This window comes from Crocodylus porosus, unplaced genomic scaffold, assembly GCF_001723895.1.
Source record: "Crocodylus porosus isolate Cpor-Errol unplaced genomic scaffold, CroPor_comp1, whole genome shotgun sequence".
Lineage (NCBI taxonomy): Eukaryota > Metazoa > Chordata > Crocodylia > Crocodylidae > Crocodylus > Crocodylus porosus.
The window spans coordinates 7,777,766-7,790,807 of NW_017728917.1; the positions used below are offsets into that span (position 1 = coordinate 7,777,766).

Consider the following 13,042-nt stretch of genomic DNA (forward strand, 5'->3'; position numbering starts at 1 on the left):
TGAATTCTCAGTACATAGGGGCAAACTCTCAGAGGGCTCTGTAGATAATTACTCTTGTTTTGTAGAATCAACTTGCACCCCTGAAAATAATCTATGTTTTTAAGAATTTAGATTTATGCAATTGTGTCTATAAAATCTTTCAAAGCTTTATGATTATATTAAAACTTTATTGAGGAGAAGGCACACAGAAAACAGCTGCTCTGATTTTTAAGCACACAAAATTATCATATTTAGAGTTGCATAAAATCCCAGTTTTTCTGCTTTCACCCAGGGCGGGAGGGATTGTACCCAAGGGTAAGTCTACCAACTAAATATCCATAAAAATCCGGTTCTAAACACCTGCTCTGAATCTTTTTTTTTTTTCCACAGAAAAAACAATTCATCTAAACACTACTTATCTAAACACTAGTTTCCCTTAACATGCATACTACATAATACACCAGGTGATTATTAACTTCAAACTATCTCTGATGCTGCATTTTAAAATGCAAACACCTGCCTACTTGTGAAGTGAAACAATGCCCATTTTAATTGTCAATATGCATTATTAAACAAATAGTAAATTAAAAACAGAATATAAAAATAATTGGTAAATAACACCATCTCCTCTTCCAGAAATGAAATGAATAAAGGAGTTACCAAGTAGGACATACCTAATAACAACTAAATATCCCCATTCTTTGGTGTATTCTGTCACTGCAAAACAAAATAGTGCATCTCTGCTACATTTTACTGTCCTGTACGCTTTGCTTTATGGTCACAGCCTCTGACCTGTAAAAAATCATAAGACCTTTTTTTTGTTTGTTTTTAGAGGTACCTCCACTAAGTCTCATTAAGGTACATAGAAAAATGCAGCATACTAGATTCTGGCCTCAGCTAACAGTGGGGTAAAATCTAGAGCAAATGCACTGACTGCAGTCACTGGCATAACTAAGATCAGGCCCACTTGATCTAAGCTTTCCTGCTGAAGAGCTTCAGAAAAACTCTTCTCTGAAAGTGAAAACACGTTAGAAATATGGAAAAAAAATTCTGCCATTAAACCAATGTGCTCAACCTTTATGTAACAAAAGAGAAGAGAAAGAACAGCAGTTCACCATGGATACTACTGATTGAAATCATTTAAATACCATCTGAAATGTCACTGACGTTACTGCTGTTTTACAAGTAATAGTAATAAAAATTCAAACAAAAAACAACAAAAAAAAAACAAATTACACCTGTTGACAAGTAAATAACAAGAGATTGCTGATCTTGGCAGCTGCCATCTAGACATGCCAATAAATTATTCATATCACCTATTGTCTTCCACCCTTATGAATGGCACCAGAGATTGAAAAGGAGAATGTTCTCAAATAACAAATTAAGTTATCAAGACTTTTTACATTTGAATACATAGTAAGAAGCCAAAGAGACTCATTCATGCTACATACAGAAGGGGTTGTCTCTGTGCCCCACCCCCTTATTGTTTGGGAAGATTCAGGGATTCCTACATGCCTTTTTGCCCAAATTTTCAGTTTTCTTAATTGATTCCCAACAGCAAGTCTCTATCCCAGCACTTTTATTGCATTCAGCCTCAGTTAGGCTACAGAAAACCTCTGCAGACCTTCTGCCATAGCACACCCCAATAGTCAGCTGTCAGGGACTCTTAAAACATTTTAGTACTCGTGTCTACACGTAGCCACTGGTGGAAAATGGAGCTTCCATTTCTCACAGGAGAAACCCTCCAGACTAGCACAGTGGTGTGACTGGCCACAATGTGGTTCTGCCCTGAAAGGTCCTGTTGTCTGTGAAGTGCAACTCTCTGAGGACCTCAGGACTTCCACGGATGCTATTCATGGGATGAGGAGACAGCTGTGATAGTTGGGAGCTCTCCCCTCTGCGGGAATCCTTGGTCCCACGTCTCCACTAGCTCTACAATTCCTTTCCCCTGGTAGAAGACTGCAAAGCAACCATGAGCACAGGGAGAGTCTAACCCAGGAGATTTCTTTGCAGCAATAAAGTCTGGACTTATTTATTTATTTATTTTAAAGAAGGCTTGGGTGTCTCCAAAACCAACAGGGTGACCAGAGAATACTAAAAGGGTATAGCATTGCTTCACCCAAGCCCTACCAAAATACTGAAGGTCAAAGCATATTTCTACAACCAGTATCCAATGCATTTCTGAAATCTATAGATCTTGCTCCCACCAATGTTTCTCTTTCCTTTGAGACACTTATTAGTCATTCTTTTCTGACAGTTACAAAATACGAGGATTAAGGTAACAGAGTGCTGTCCTCTTTCAAATCAGTCAGAAAATAGTGTGTCAAAATTCTTCACTGTTTACAGAAAAATATATACTAGCTATGGCAAATATTGAAATAATACGTTCTGAAGTATTTTAGCATTTGAAGTCTTGCCACTACATGAAATATAGGTAATTTTTCTTCTTTAAAATCAATAGAAGGTCCATTTTCAAAATGACTTTATATTGATTGAGGGGTTAAAAATGTCCCAAGTATTGATTGCCTGTACATAATCACTTTTTGCTCAGTACGTTAACTTGGTCTACACAGTAAAATGAAAAGAGATCCAGTATATCATTTAAGCAAAATATTTTCATTGCATTTGAAAAACTGCTTTCATCACTCACAGATATGTCATTTCTTTGCTTAGGAGGTGGACTTGCATCGAGTGAACAGCCAGGACAAGCTTGGCCTTACTGTCTGTTATAGGACCGACGACGAAGATGACATTGGTATTTATGTAAGCGAGGTAAGATTGAGCAGCTTGACGCAAGATACAATTTGTCTTTTAAATGGCAGTGGTGGATTTAAGACAAATGCCATCCTTGCTCCCATTCACACCATATCTGAAGCCCTTCCAAGAACAGCTGGAAGTGGAATAATGTGAAGCGAGCTGATTATTTTTCCTTTTCTCCAAACTGCGAGTGAAATCCTGGGCGCGTTAAAGTCAGTGGCAAAAGCTCCCATTGACTTCAGCAGAGCCAGGTTTCCACTCTCTATTTCAGTGGAGTGTACTTCAAAAAACAAGACTATACCATAGCAAACAGTTTTCCTCCAGCATTTCTCATCTGTTTCTTTTCTTCTGTGCTTTCCTCTTCAGTTCTGACATATTTATGTACATAAAATACAGACTGAAGTGTTTAATCAGCTTATTGTGTTGCACATCAGTGTGATTTTCTCCTTGGAGGTTCTTTTCCAGGAGCATTTAGGGAAAAAAAAAAATCTCTCTCGGCACCTGTGTGTATAATCCACAAAGAAAATGGAGGTTCTTCTTGCTTCTCCATAAATAACGAACAGAAATTAGTACCTGATCCATGTTCACGCAGATAGTGCAACAGCAAAAATCAACATCTTTTTGCATGGTCCCACTTATTAACTGCGTCTGGCAGAAATGCCTGCTTTTCAACTGTGCCCACATCCTCGGGTAGCAACTGGTGGGGATGAAAATGGCAGCGCTGCTTATTATGATGATGGTCTCTTCGGTGAACACACTTGATTAACAGTCCTTGCAAGTCCATCTTGAGATAATCTTTGAAAGGGATTTCAACCACCCACAGAAAACCGATGCATGTGAATGAGAGGAGGCCTGTACTTCTCCAGTCGCAGCTGTGAACCACATCGTGTGGTCTATACACAGATTAATGGTACCCTGGTTTACTTTACACCTGGCGAGGATTCTTCCTTGTAATCCTACAGACTAAGGCCCATCCACCAAATTTTATAAATGACAATCAGTTTGAAGCCAGCTTTTTAGAGACATAAGCAGACCATTCGCTCCAACTCCTTATTTTGTTGAAGCAGCTTTTACACCTCTGACGCACATGCACATACACGTGCCCGCTCCTCCACCCACTCAAAAGGCTTCAGCAAGAAAGGTCTGAAGACCTCATGGCTTCCATATATTTTGTAGCAAGGCAGCATCAATGAGTACGTCACATTACACAACCTCGAGGGCTGCATTTGTGCAGAGAGATAATGAAGTCCTAGGATAAAACGTCTTGTCCCAAGCTTCTCCAGCCAGCCTTTCAATCCTGTCTCTTGGAATAGCACGGCTCAAAGTAATACTTCCCATTGTCGAGTCCCACAAGTTGTTCCGTGGAATGGCTAAGATACTACAAAGATACATCAGGTTTGGCGGTGGCCTCCTCACGGGTGTAAATCAGGAAGCACGTCCTCGATTTCATGGCAATTAGTCTGGATTTACAGTGGTGGAATGGATGGCAGTGAAAAAGGCAGCCAGGGTGAGATAAACAGATTTCCTTTCATGGGCCTGAGCCTGTGAGTAAGAAGTTAGCTCACTTCAGAGAGAGAACAAAGGAAATGATACCCAGCACGCTCACAGGAACACCCCATCATTACCATCCTAACGATAGGGATCCTTTTATGGTATGACTCCTTGCACAAGTTCCCTAGGTTCTACTTTAATAGGAGTAATAATGACTATATTAAGCAACCCTGGGAGCTCTTCAGTCACCCGTTTTAGGGTCTGCTTAACTGTTGCAAACTCTTTGATCTTCTTTTAGAGGCTGGAAAAATTACTACAAAAAGGTACATAGAAAGGAAACTAGTTGCGACTTCACAGAAATCTGTGTACACATTCACTTTTTTATTTGGCATAAAAAGTGACTTTTTCCATGTTTCCACTTGGGACAAAATACAAGTTTTTGTCTGAAACTCAAAAACTTTTCAGATAAACATCTATGACATGACAATGATTTTCCTAGCCAGTGCAAGCTGTTCCTCCAAGTTTGGTAACGCCTGCACTAGCCTATTCCAATCTATGGACAATGCCAGGGTAAATGCTTTAACTGGGGTTTAATCCTAATGTCCTCGTACTTACCAACCTAGAATTCGAAAATTTACTTTATGTATCTGTCAATTCCACATTTAAAACTGCCAATAATATATTAATGTTCACTGCATTTCATTTCTGCGTTAATTTTTTCCTAAGTGATATAAAGAGAAAACCGCTCCAAACATGTTTATTCCTAATTCTGCGTCGCAGGTAAAAGACATACAGGCTCAGATTACAGCCCTGCATGTAAACATCAGAATGTTAAATAACAAAACCCAATTAACTCATGCAATGTTTAATACAAACCTGGTGTCTTCTTCGGTGATTCGTGGCATGAAGAAAACATTTTGTATTTTACTCGGACACTTTCACCTCCGTTTCACCCCTTCTCATGAAAGCAAGTGAAAACTCTGTAATCGTTAGGTGAGAAGACCCAACCATGGACCCAGCATCTCTATATAAAATACATTACTCACATCATAAGCATGGTTTAAAATGGGAAGTGAAGGACTGAGCTTTTAAACCTCCAACACATTTACAACTCTTCTGTTTTGTAGATCGATCCCAACAGCATTGCTGCAAAAGATGGTCGTCTACGAGAGGGAGATCGCATTATTCAAGTATGTTGTGCAAATGATTGAGAGCTTGATTGCATAGCCCAATAAACCACAGCCATTCAACTGTATACATCAAATTGCTTCATTAACTTTATTTTAGGATCACTACCATGGGAGTCATTCCACGATTGTCTGATACGTGAAGCTTTTTCAAAAGATTTTCCTTTGAGCTCCTGTTTAGCTGGTTTAGTCAAACCCCTAATGGCTAGATTTTGGTAGCCTCGGTCACGTGGAGTAAGTCCTATACTAACCCAAACAGGAATGGCTGAGGAAAGGTTGATAAGCCATTTTTGCACTGAGGTGAGATGTTAACCCTCCACCAAAGATACCTGCCTCATTCCCTGGCAGTGATGGATCCTTTCCTCCCTCCCTAATCCTGGTCTGCACCGGAACGTTTTACCAGTACACCTTGCCTTTTGCAGAGATGCTTGGCACCCATTAACACTGAATTCTGTCTCCCTCTATTTTTGCACATGGCTGCACCCATTTTCAGTGCAACACAAGCATTTTCTTTGCAGACAAAGAGCCCCACTCCGGACTCCTATACAGGATCCTCCTACTGCAGTCCCACGGTGCACATGCTTTTTTGGAGCAACCGATTTGGTAGCACTTTAGTACTCTGCTGCCAAGGGGTCCCAGTGATCAGATGTCCAATTCGTGTCTAAATGCCAAGCAAATCTCCATAGCCACATACAGCCTCCAATCAGCAAATCTGCCACAACTTCATCAGTGACCTGATGAAGAACATCTTGCATTTAAGGCTTGCCTAATTTTATTCCAACCATGCAGCTGGTCCAATAAAAGATATCACCCTCCAAAAAAAAAAATAAAAAAAAAAAATTCCTTGCCTCCCAGGTAATTCCTTGGCCATCATGGCTATAACATCGCTCTGACACTGCCATAACATTACGTACATTCTCCACTGTTGCAGATTCACGCAGGGACACTATGTACCATGTTTCATCCCAGAATCTATCCAGCCAGGCAGCCTGAAAGAAAATGTGTATCCAAACTAAAGGATTTTACCCTTTTGCTGATTCTTCTTTATTCAATATTTTTAGATTAATGGCATAGAAGTACAGAACCGAGAGGAAGCTGTGGCACTCCTCACCAGTGAAGAAAGCAAGAATGTCTCCTTACTTGTAGCAAGGCCAGAAATTCAGGTATCGTTGCATCCAGTACACAAAGCTACCTTATATTTACCATAAATTTAAAACAGAGAATCTGCTTCCTAGAAAAGTAATAACTTGTTTTTTAAAGAGGGTTAAGATTTCTATTTAAAACTGTGTTCTGCAGTTAGATTGGATGCACGCAGCATCTGAAATAAGGGAAGTCTGAGAGTTCATGATCTTTACATGACATTTTGCAATTCAAGTTTCATGAATTATTAATATGTGTTTCAGTCTGGTTAAAGACATAGCTAGTACATGTTACAGATGGTTATAATCACACTCACTAGAAGGTGTTACAAATGATTACAAGCTGCAGTTATAAACAACCTATTGAACTCTATAGTAAACCCCCAGCAATTGTTCAATCATTTATTAAAACATCATTAATCATTTAGTAGCCTTTTATAAACCCTCGCTAAAGTGGAGCCTTAAAGCAAAGTGCGACTCGCATTTTGGCTAAGTCCAAGCTGTTACTCTCAGCTGCAGGGTTTGGGTTTGACACAAGATCCTTGACTCTTCCTCTACGTCAGAGATAAGAAGCGTCATGCTCATTCAGCAGCATTTACTCCAATTATTAGTGGGGATATATGTCTGACTTTCTAACAGTGCTTGCCCATGCTTGGCATAGTTCCGGTTTGGGCTTGTGAACACAGTGATACCCACTCCCCACCTTTTTTTTCTCCTTGAGATAAGTGGACACGACATTGGGGGTGGAGGAGAGCTTGTTGTTGAGAATAGATTTCTATTCTGATTGACAGAACAGCTAAATCAATTACTGTGGGACAGATTTTACTATTGGAGAGCCAAGCACGCAAATGCAAGGAAAAGATTGGGAAGATTAGTGTTTGCACTTAAGAATAGTTCATGCAGGAGACATGCACAGCTGAGATCACTGTACTGTGCCTCCCTTAATCTCCTGTTAATTTGCTGCAAAGAAGTTGCCTGTGTCTGTCACATTACATTCATATTTGGAGTGTTGTTGCTGTTCCCTATCCTGCAGCTGGATGAAGGCTGGATGGATGATGACAGAAATGATTTTCTGGATGACTTGCACATGGACATGCTAGAGGAACAGCACCACCAAGCAATGCAATTTACTGCCAGCATACTTCAGCAGGTAATGTTGTGTGATGCTGTCAAAACCTCACATTACACTTAGGGAGTCTAATACTGAACTTGGCTGAATGTATTTACCGGGACTTTTAATGTGGATGTTTGGTTTGTGCTAAATCATGATGTTCCATGACTCAAATCAAGAATCATGTAAACCACATGGAAAGTATCATATCAATAAGCAAAGCCATTTTCAGATCCTCTCTCCTCCCCTTTAACACAAATGCAGTTCAAGGCTTTAATGCCCTTTCTCATATTCTCCACTGTTTTGGCTTTGCTCTTTGAAAGAAGTCAAAATTAGGTATGTGGGTGTTAAGAGGATGGACTGGAGAATACTGAAAATGAACAAATGTCAGTATAAAATCAGGTGAAAGATAAAGAATTCTCTATGTGGAAATATTTAATCCTAAATCAAGCATAACATTCTTGGTAGTGAGAGGTTTCCTCCACATTATATACAGTGTTTGTACCACTCAGCTTGGTAGTGGTTAGCCTCAAGCTGGACTATGGAGCGCAATTCTGGGCTCTACATTTTCAGAAGGATTTAGAGAAACTAGAAAGAATCCAGAGCTGAGTGACAAAGGAGTCAGACTACAAGCTGGATGAAGAAAAATCAAGAGCACTAGGTATAATCGGTTTGGTGAAAAGGAGATTAAGAGTGAACATGACAGCAGGTTTCAAATATTTGAAAGGATGCCATAAATAAGAGGGAGAACAGTCATCCTCCCCTGCTGCACAACATATGATGCAGAGCAGTTGGCTTAAACCTCAGCAAAGCAGATTTAGCCTAGGCCTCAGGGAAAAAGCAAAAGAACTTCCCTGGAGGTCCCTTCCAAACCTGCGATTCCATGACTGTGATTGTGGTGACGACTATTACAGCAGCACTTACAGAAGTGGAAACCCGGCGTGGCATTCGGCATAAATACACGGGGTCTGCCTCAAAGGCCTTGCAGCCTAAACACATGAGGCAGGCAGCCGATGGGATAACAGGGGGGAAAAGTTTATATGTGACCAGGGATCCTGGTTTTCTCTGATAAATTTAAAAAAAAAAAAAATCACAAATTGCAAATTCTCTGATAAAACCCCCCAAATCCGCAATTAAAATGAAACGCCTATATAAAAATTGTAAATATATCAATAGAACACTGTGTTCAATTGATAGATATAGATATCTAGAGACATCCCTCTATCTCTCTCTATATCAACTGAACACAGTGTTTTATTGATATATTTACAATTTTAAAGCAGTCTGGAAGCCTATCAGTGCCCATATCACTACAACAGAATAAATTCTAAATACCTATACATTTTGGTTTTTGATTTGGATATTTCTGGAATTCTGCCAGCCTGTAGAGAACTCTTTGCAAAAGTGCAAAATCCACATGGTCCTCTGCCAAAATGAAAAATTGGCATTTTTGTTGGGGAAAGGGGGAAATCCGTGTTTTTCTCCATTTTCCCTGTGGGAAGCAGAAAACCCAGAAATCTGGTGCAATAATTATACAGTTGGAAATCTAGTCCTGAGCTTTGTAGAAGACCAGAATATGGTTTTCTACAATTACCCTGCCTTGGAGTTCTTTCAAACGTAAAATTTTCTATCTGTGCTGACTAGAAGATGCAAAGAAACTAAACAGCCATCCATGGCAGAGTGAGAAATCTTTAAAATTGCTCTAAAGTTTTTTTCATTATTATTATTCTTTAAAACTTGCAGACTGTTCACCTGTAGACTGTTTTACATTTCGGTTTTTGTTTCCAGAAGAAGCACGATGAAGATGGAGGTACCACGGACACAGCAACGATTTTATCCAACCAGCACGAGAAGGACAGCGGTGTGGGACGCACGGATGACAGCACTCGCAATGACGAGAGCTCAGAGCAAGAGAACAACGCTGACGATCACATGACTTCCTCTAACACTTTAGGGAGCCAGCAGAAGCTGCCATACAGTCATGACACGCTTGGAAGTGGCGACGTGCCGTTCAGCAACGAATCGTTTATCTCGGCTGATTGCACAGACGCCGATTTCCTTGGCATCCCAGTAGACGAGTGCGAGAGGTTCCGGGAACTACTGGAACTCAAGTGTCAGGTCAAGTCTGGCAACCCCTACAGCCTCTATTATCACAACAGTGCCCTGGATATAAGCAAAAGCGACCAAGAGAGCGTCGATAGAGAGCTGGAGATGCTGAACGAGGAGCTGAGGAACATTGAGTTGGAGTGCCTGAACATCGTGAGAGCTCATAAAATGCAACAGCTGAAAGAGCAATACCGAGAGCCCTGGATGCTCCATAACAGTGGGTTCCGCAACTACAACACAAGCATTGACCTGCGCAGACACGAGCTCTCTGACATTACAGAGCTCCCGGAAAAATCCGACAAGGATAGCTCGAGTGCATATAACACAGGGGAAAGCTGCCGAAGTACACCGCTCACACTAGAGATTTCTCCTGACAATTCACTGCGCAGAATTGCAGAAGGAACCGATTGCCAAGCTAACGAGGGGGCAACTGCATACAACGCCTCCCAGAAGAATTTGCTACCTAGCTCGGAAAGTCATGACTCCAGCACTGCTAAGTATCACTCGTCTCCTAAAGATCCTGACCTTGGCAAGCAGCTGGAAAGCAAGGACAGAAAAAACAGCGATGGAAGCAAAAGCCCAACTCACTTTCAAAAACCGGGTGGGTCCTACATCTCCCCATATCATCACTCTCCATACAAGCATGCTCATATCCCTGCCCATGCACAGCACTATCAGAGCTACATGCAGCTGATTCAACAGAAATCAGCTGTGGAATATGCACAGAGCCAAATGAGCCTGGTCAGCATGTGCAAAGACTTGAATTCGTCAAGCCAGAGCGAGCCCAGGATGGAATGGAAAGTCAAGATCAGGAGCGATGGGACCCGCTACATTACGAAGAGGCCAGTCAGGGACAGACTGCTGAGAGAGCGTGCCATCAAGATTAAGGAAGAGCGCAGCGGTATGACTACAGATGACGATGCGATAAGTGAAATGAAGATGGGCCGTTACTGGAGCAAGGAGGAACGGAAGCAGCATTTGGTGAAAGCGAAGGAGCAGAGGCGAAGGCGAGAGTTCATGATGCAGAGCAGGTTGGATTGTTTAAAGGAACAGCAAGGTGCAGAAGAGAAGAAGGAAATGAATATCATTGAACTGAGCCACAAAAAAATGATGAAGAAAAGAAATAAAAAGATATTTGACAACTGGATGACAATCCAAGAACTGTTAACCCATGGCACAAAGTCACCCGATGGCACAAGAGTGTACAATTCCTTCCTGTCAGTGACTACTGTATAATCTCCATTGCTGAATTATGTACATAAAACACTACCATTGGGGTAGAATTCACTGCCTCGTTCAATGTGGCAAGTTTTTTGTATATAAGATACAGTCATCCACTTTATAGTTCAAGTACTGAACTCTACAACTCTGGGCGCTGACACTGTTGGAGAGCGGAAAGAAAGCTCACCCGTCTACTTCAAAGGCAATATTAACAGACCCTTTTGGAATACTGATTGTACGTTTTATTTTATTTTTTCTTGTTACCATTTACATGAAGTGTTTTAATATCAGCAAATGTATTACCCATACTTACACAGGTAATTTGCTTTTAACCTATATTCATATTAAAAAGTTACACATGCTTTTCTTTGCCTAAACACAAAAGCAACTGCAAATATGTATTTTTTTTTTGTGAAACCATATTTTGTGATATTACTTTGCTGTTGTGTCTTTTGGCGCACAGTGCTGTTTATCAATATTTAGCTCAAGGTTTAAGCTCAAAACTATTGAATTCCTGATAGAGTCAGTCTCCTGTAATATTTAACATTTATCAAAACAGCAGTCTTTTAGAGTTAGGATCAGCATTTAAACATTTTTCTTTGTAAGGTTTCTAAAGGAAGTATATCGGTTTCATCTGAAAGGCCTGAAGCAAAGTACAGTATACTGCAGCTTTAAAGGATTTTAAAGCATGTTTGCAAATGTTGCGACCTGTTGAAAGAATGTGCATGTACAGCCGATTTGTTTATATAAGACAGTTTGTGTAATTTGAAAAGCCCATGGTAGTACCTGTTTGCTTTGTAGATTTGAATGTACTGAATTACAAAATCATGATTAGTTACAAACATTAACAAGTAAATTGAAGTAAAATAAATTATTGTTTTATATTTCATATGCTATGAATTTATTCTTTAGCCCAGAGTCTTGTTCAAGTTGCACTGATAGATCCGGAGTGCAGCAGAAAAGCAAGTTGTTCATTTGCTAGCGGACCGCCTGCTAGATTTTGAATCAGTATGACAAAAATGCACTACACTTTTTTGGGTTTAAAAAAAAAAATACATCTTTGTAAACGTCAACCACCGAGAATTATTACAGATAAATAGTAAGACTAGAATTGGATGATAATTCTTCTATCAGCTGACAGAACATTTATTACAGGTAACCTCTGAAGGAAAAGGAAAAAAGGGACTTTTGCCCTATCCCTACTATTTTTTGGCTTTATTTATGATAAACAAAAGTAGCCTGAATATTTGGTGTTGATTCCTCTTCTGCCCCAGAACGAGTAGAAACAAAAAGCATTCCCTTCCCCACTCCACTTTTCTTCTCTCTCATTCTTGTTAGAAATCCAGATGTGGTCAAGGCTGACATACTTGAAAAATACTAAATACTCAGAGAGAAGGATGGGAAAATAAGAGGGGAAAAGATTGAAAAGCTGTACAAAAATTGTGTTAAACATTTAACTCCACCGACTGATTAATTTTTGGATGAATTAAGTCATTCAGTGCCTTCAGATGATCGGCAGTGTTTCATTTTGAACAGGCCTCGTGCCTCTCTCTAGGCTCCTCCAAAACAGAGAGAACACACTTTATAATCTTAAGTTTGTCACGGACATACAGACAAAGACAAAGAAAGACGGAAAGAGATGCACAGAAAGAAAGAAAAATCAAACTTTTCAAAGTATTCTGTTCATTATAAAGAAGCAAAATGTATAAGTTATTTTTAAATCTTTTGCTGGTCACGTAAGTGCAGTATTAAGTGTGTACCTGCTATCCCCCACAGCACTCTACTCTGCAGACTAGGCACCACTTCCTTGTGGAAAGTGTCCCAGCTCCACTGACATAAAATGTACAAAGCTCTGTACATTTAGCACAGATGAGACTCTGCCCTTGAAGCCAATGGGAGTTTTTCTATAGACTTCTTCAGAGCCAGGATTTCACCAAGATGTTTCAGAATATTAAACACCATGATCGTGACATAGCAGAAAAGATAACGTGACTTTTACAACATGGCCTTCAGCAGAAGCAGCTTACTTTCCTCCTCTGACTTGAAGCTCT

The 13,042-nt window shown here is 40.2% G+C and overlaps 1 protein-coding gene across 2 annotated transcripts in view; it reads left to right on the plus strand.

Moving 5' to 3' along the window:
* PDZRN3 (PDZ domain containing ring finger 3) overlaps positions 1 to 11,880 on the plus strand; it is a 181,263-nt gene extending 169,383 nt beyond the window's left edge. For both annotated transcript variants that reach the window (XM_019536633.1, XM_019536634.1), the window contains 5 exons: positions 2,653 to 2,751; positions 5,355 to 5,417; positions 6,476 to 6,577; positions 7,587 to 7,703; positions 9,453 to 11,880. In XM_019536633.1, coding sequence (XP_019392178.1) covers positions 2,653 to 2,751; positions 5,355 to 5,417; positions 6,476 to 6,577; positions 7,587 to 7,703; positions 9,453 to 11,006 — 1,935 coding nt within the window. In that variant the 3' untranslated portion in view covers positions 11,007 to 11,880. The remainder of the gene's footprint in view (positions 1 to 2,652; positions 2,752 to 5,354; positions 5,418 to 6,475; positions 6,578 to 7,586; positions 7,704 to 9,452) is intronic.
* The last annotated feature ends 1,162 nt before the right edge of the window (positions 11,881 to 13,042 follow it).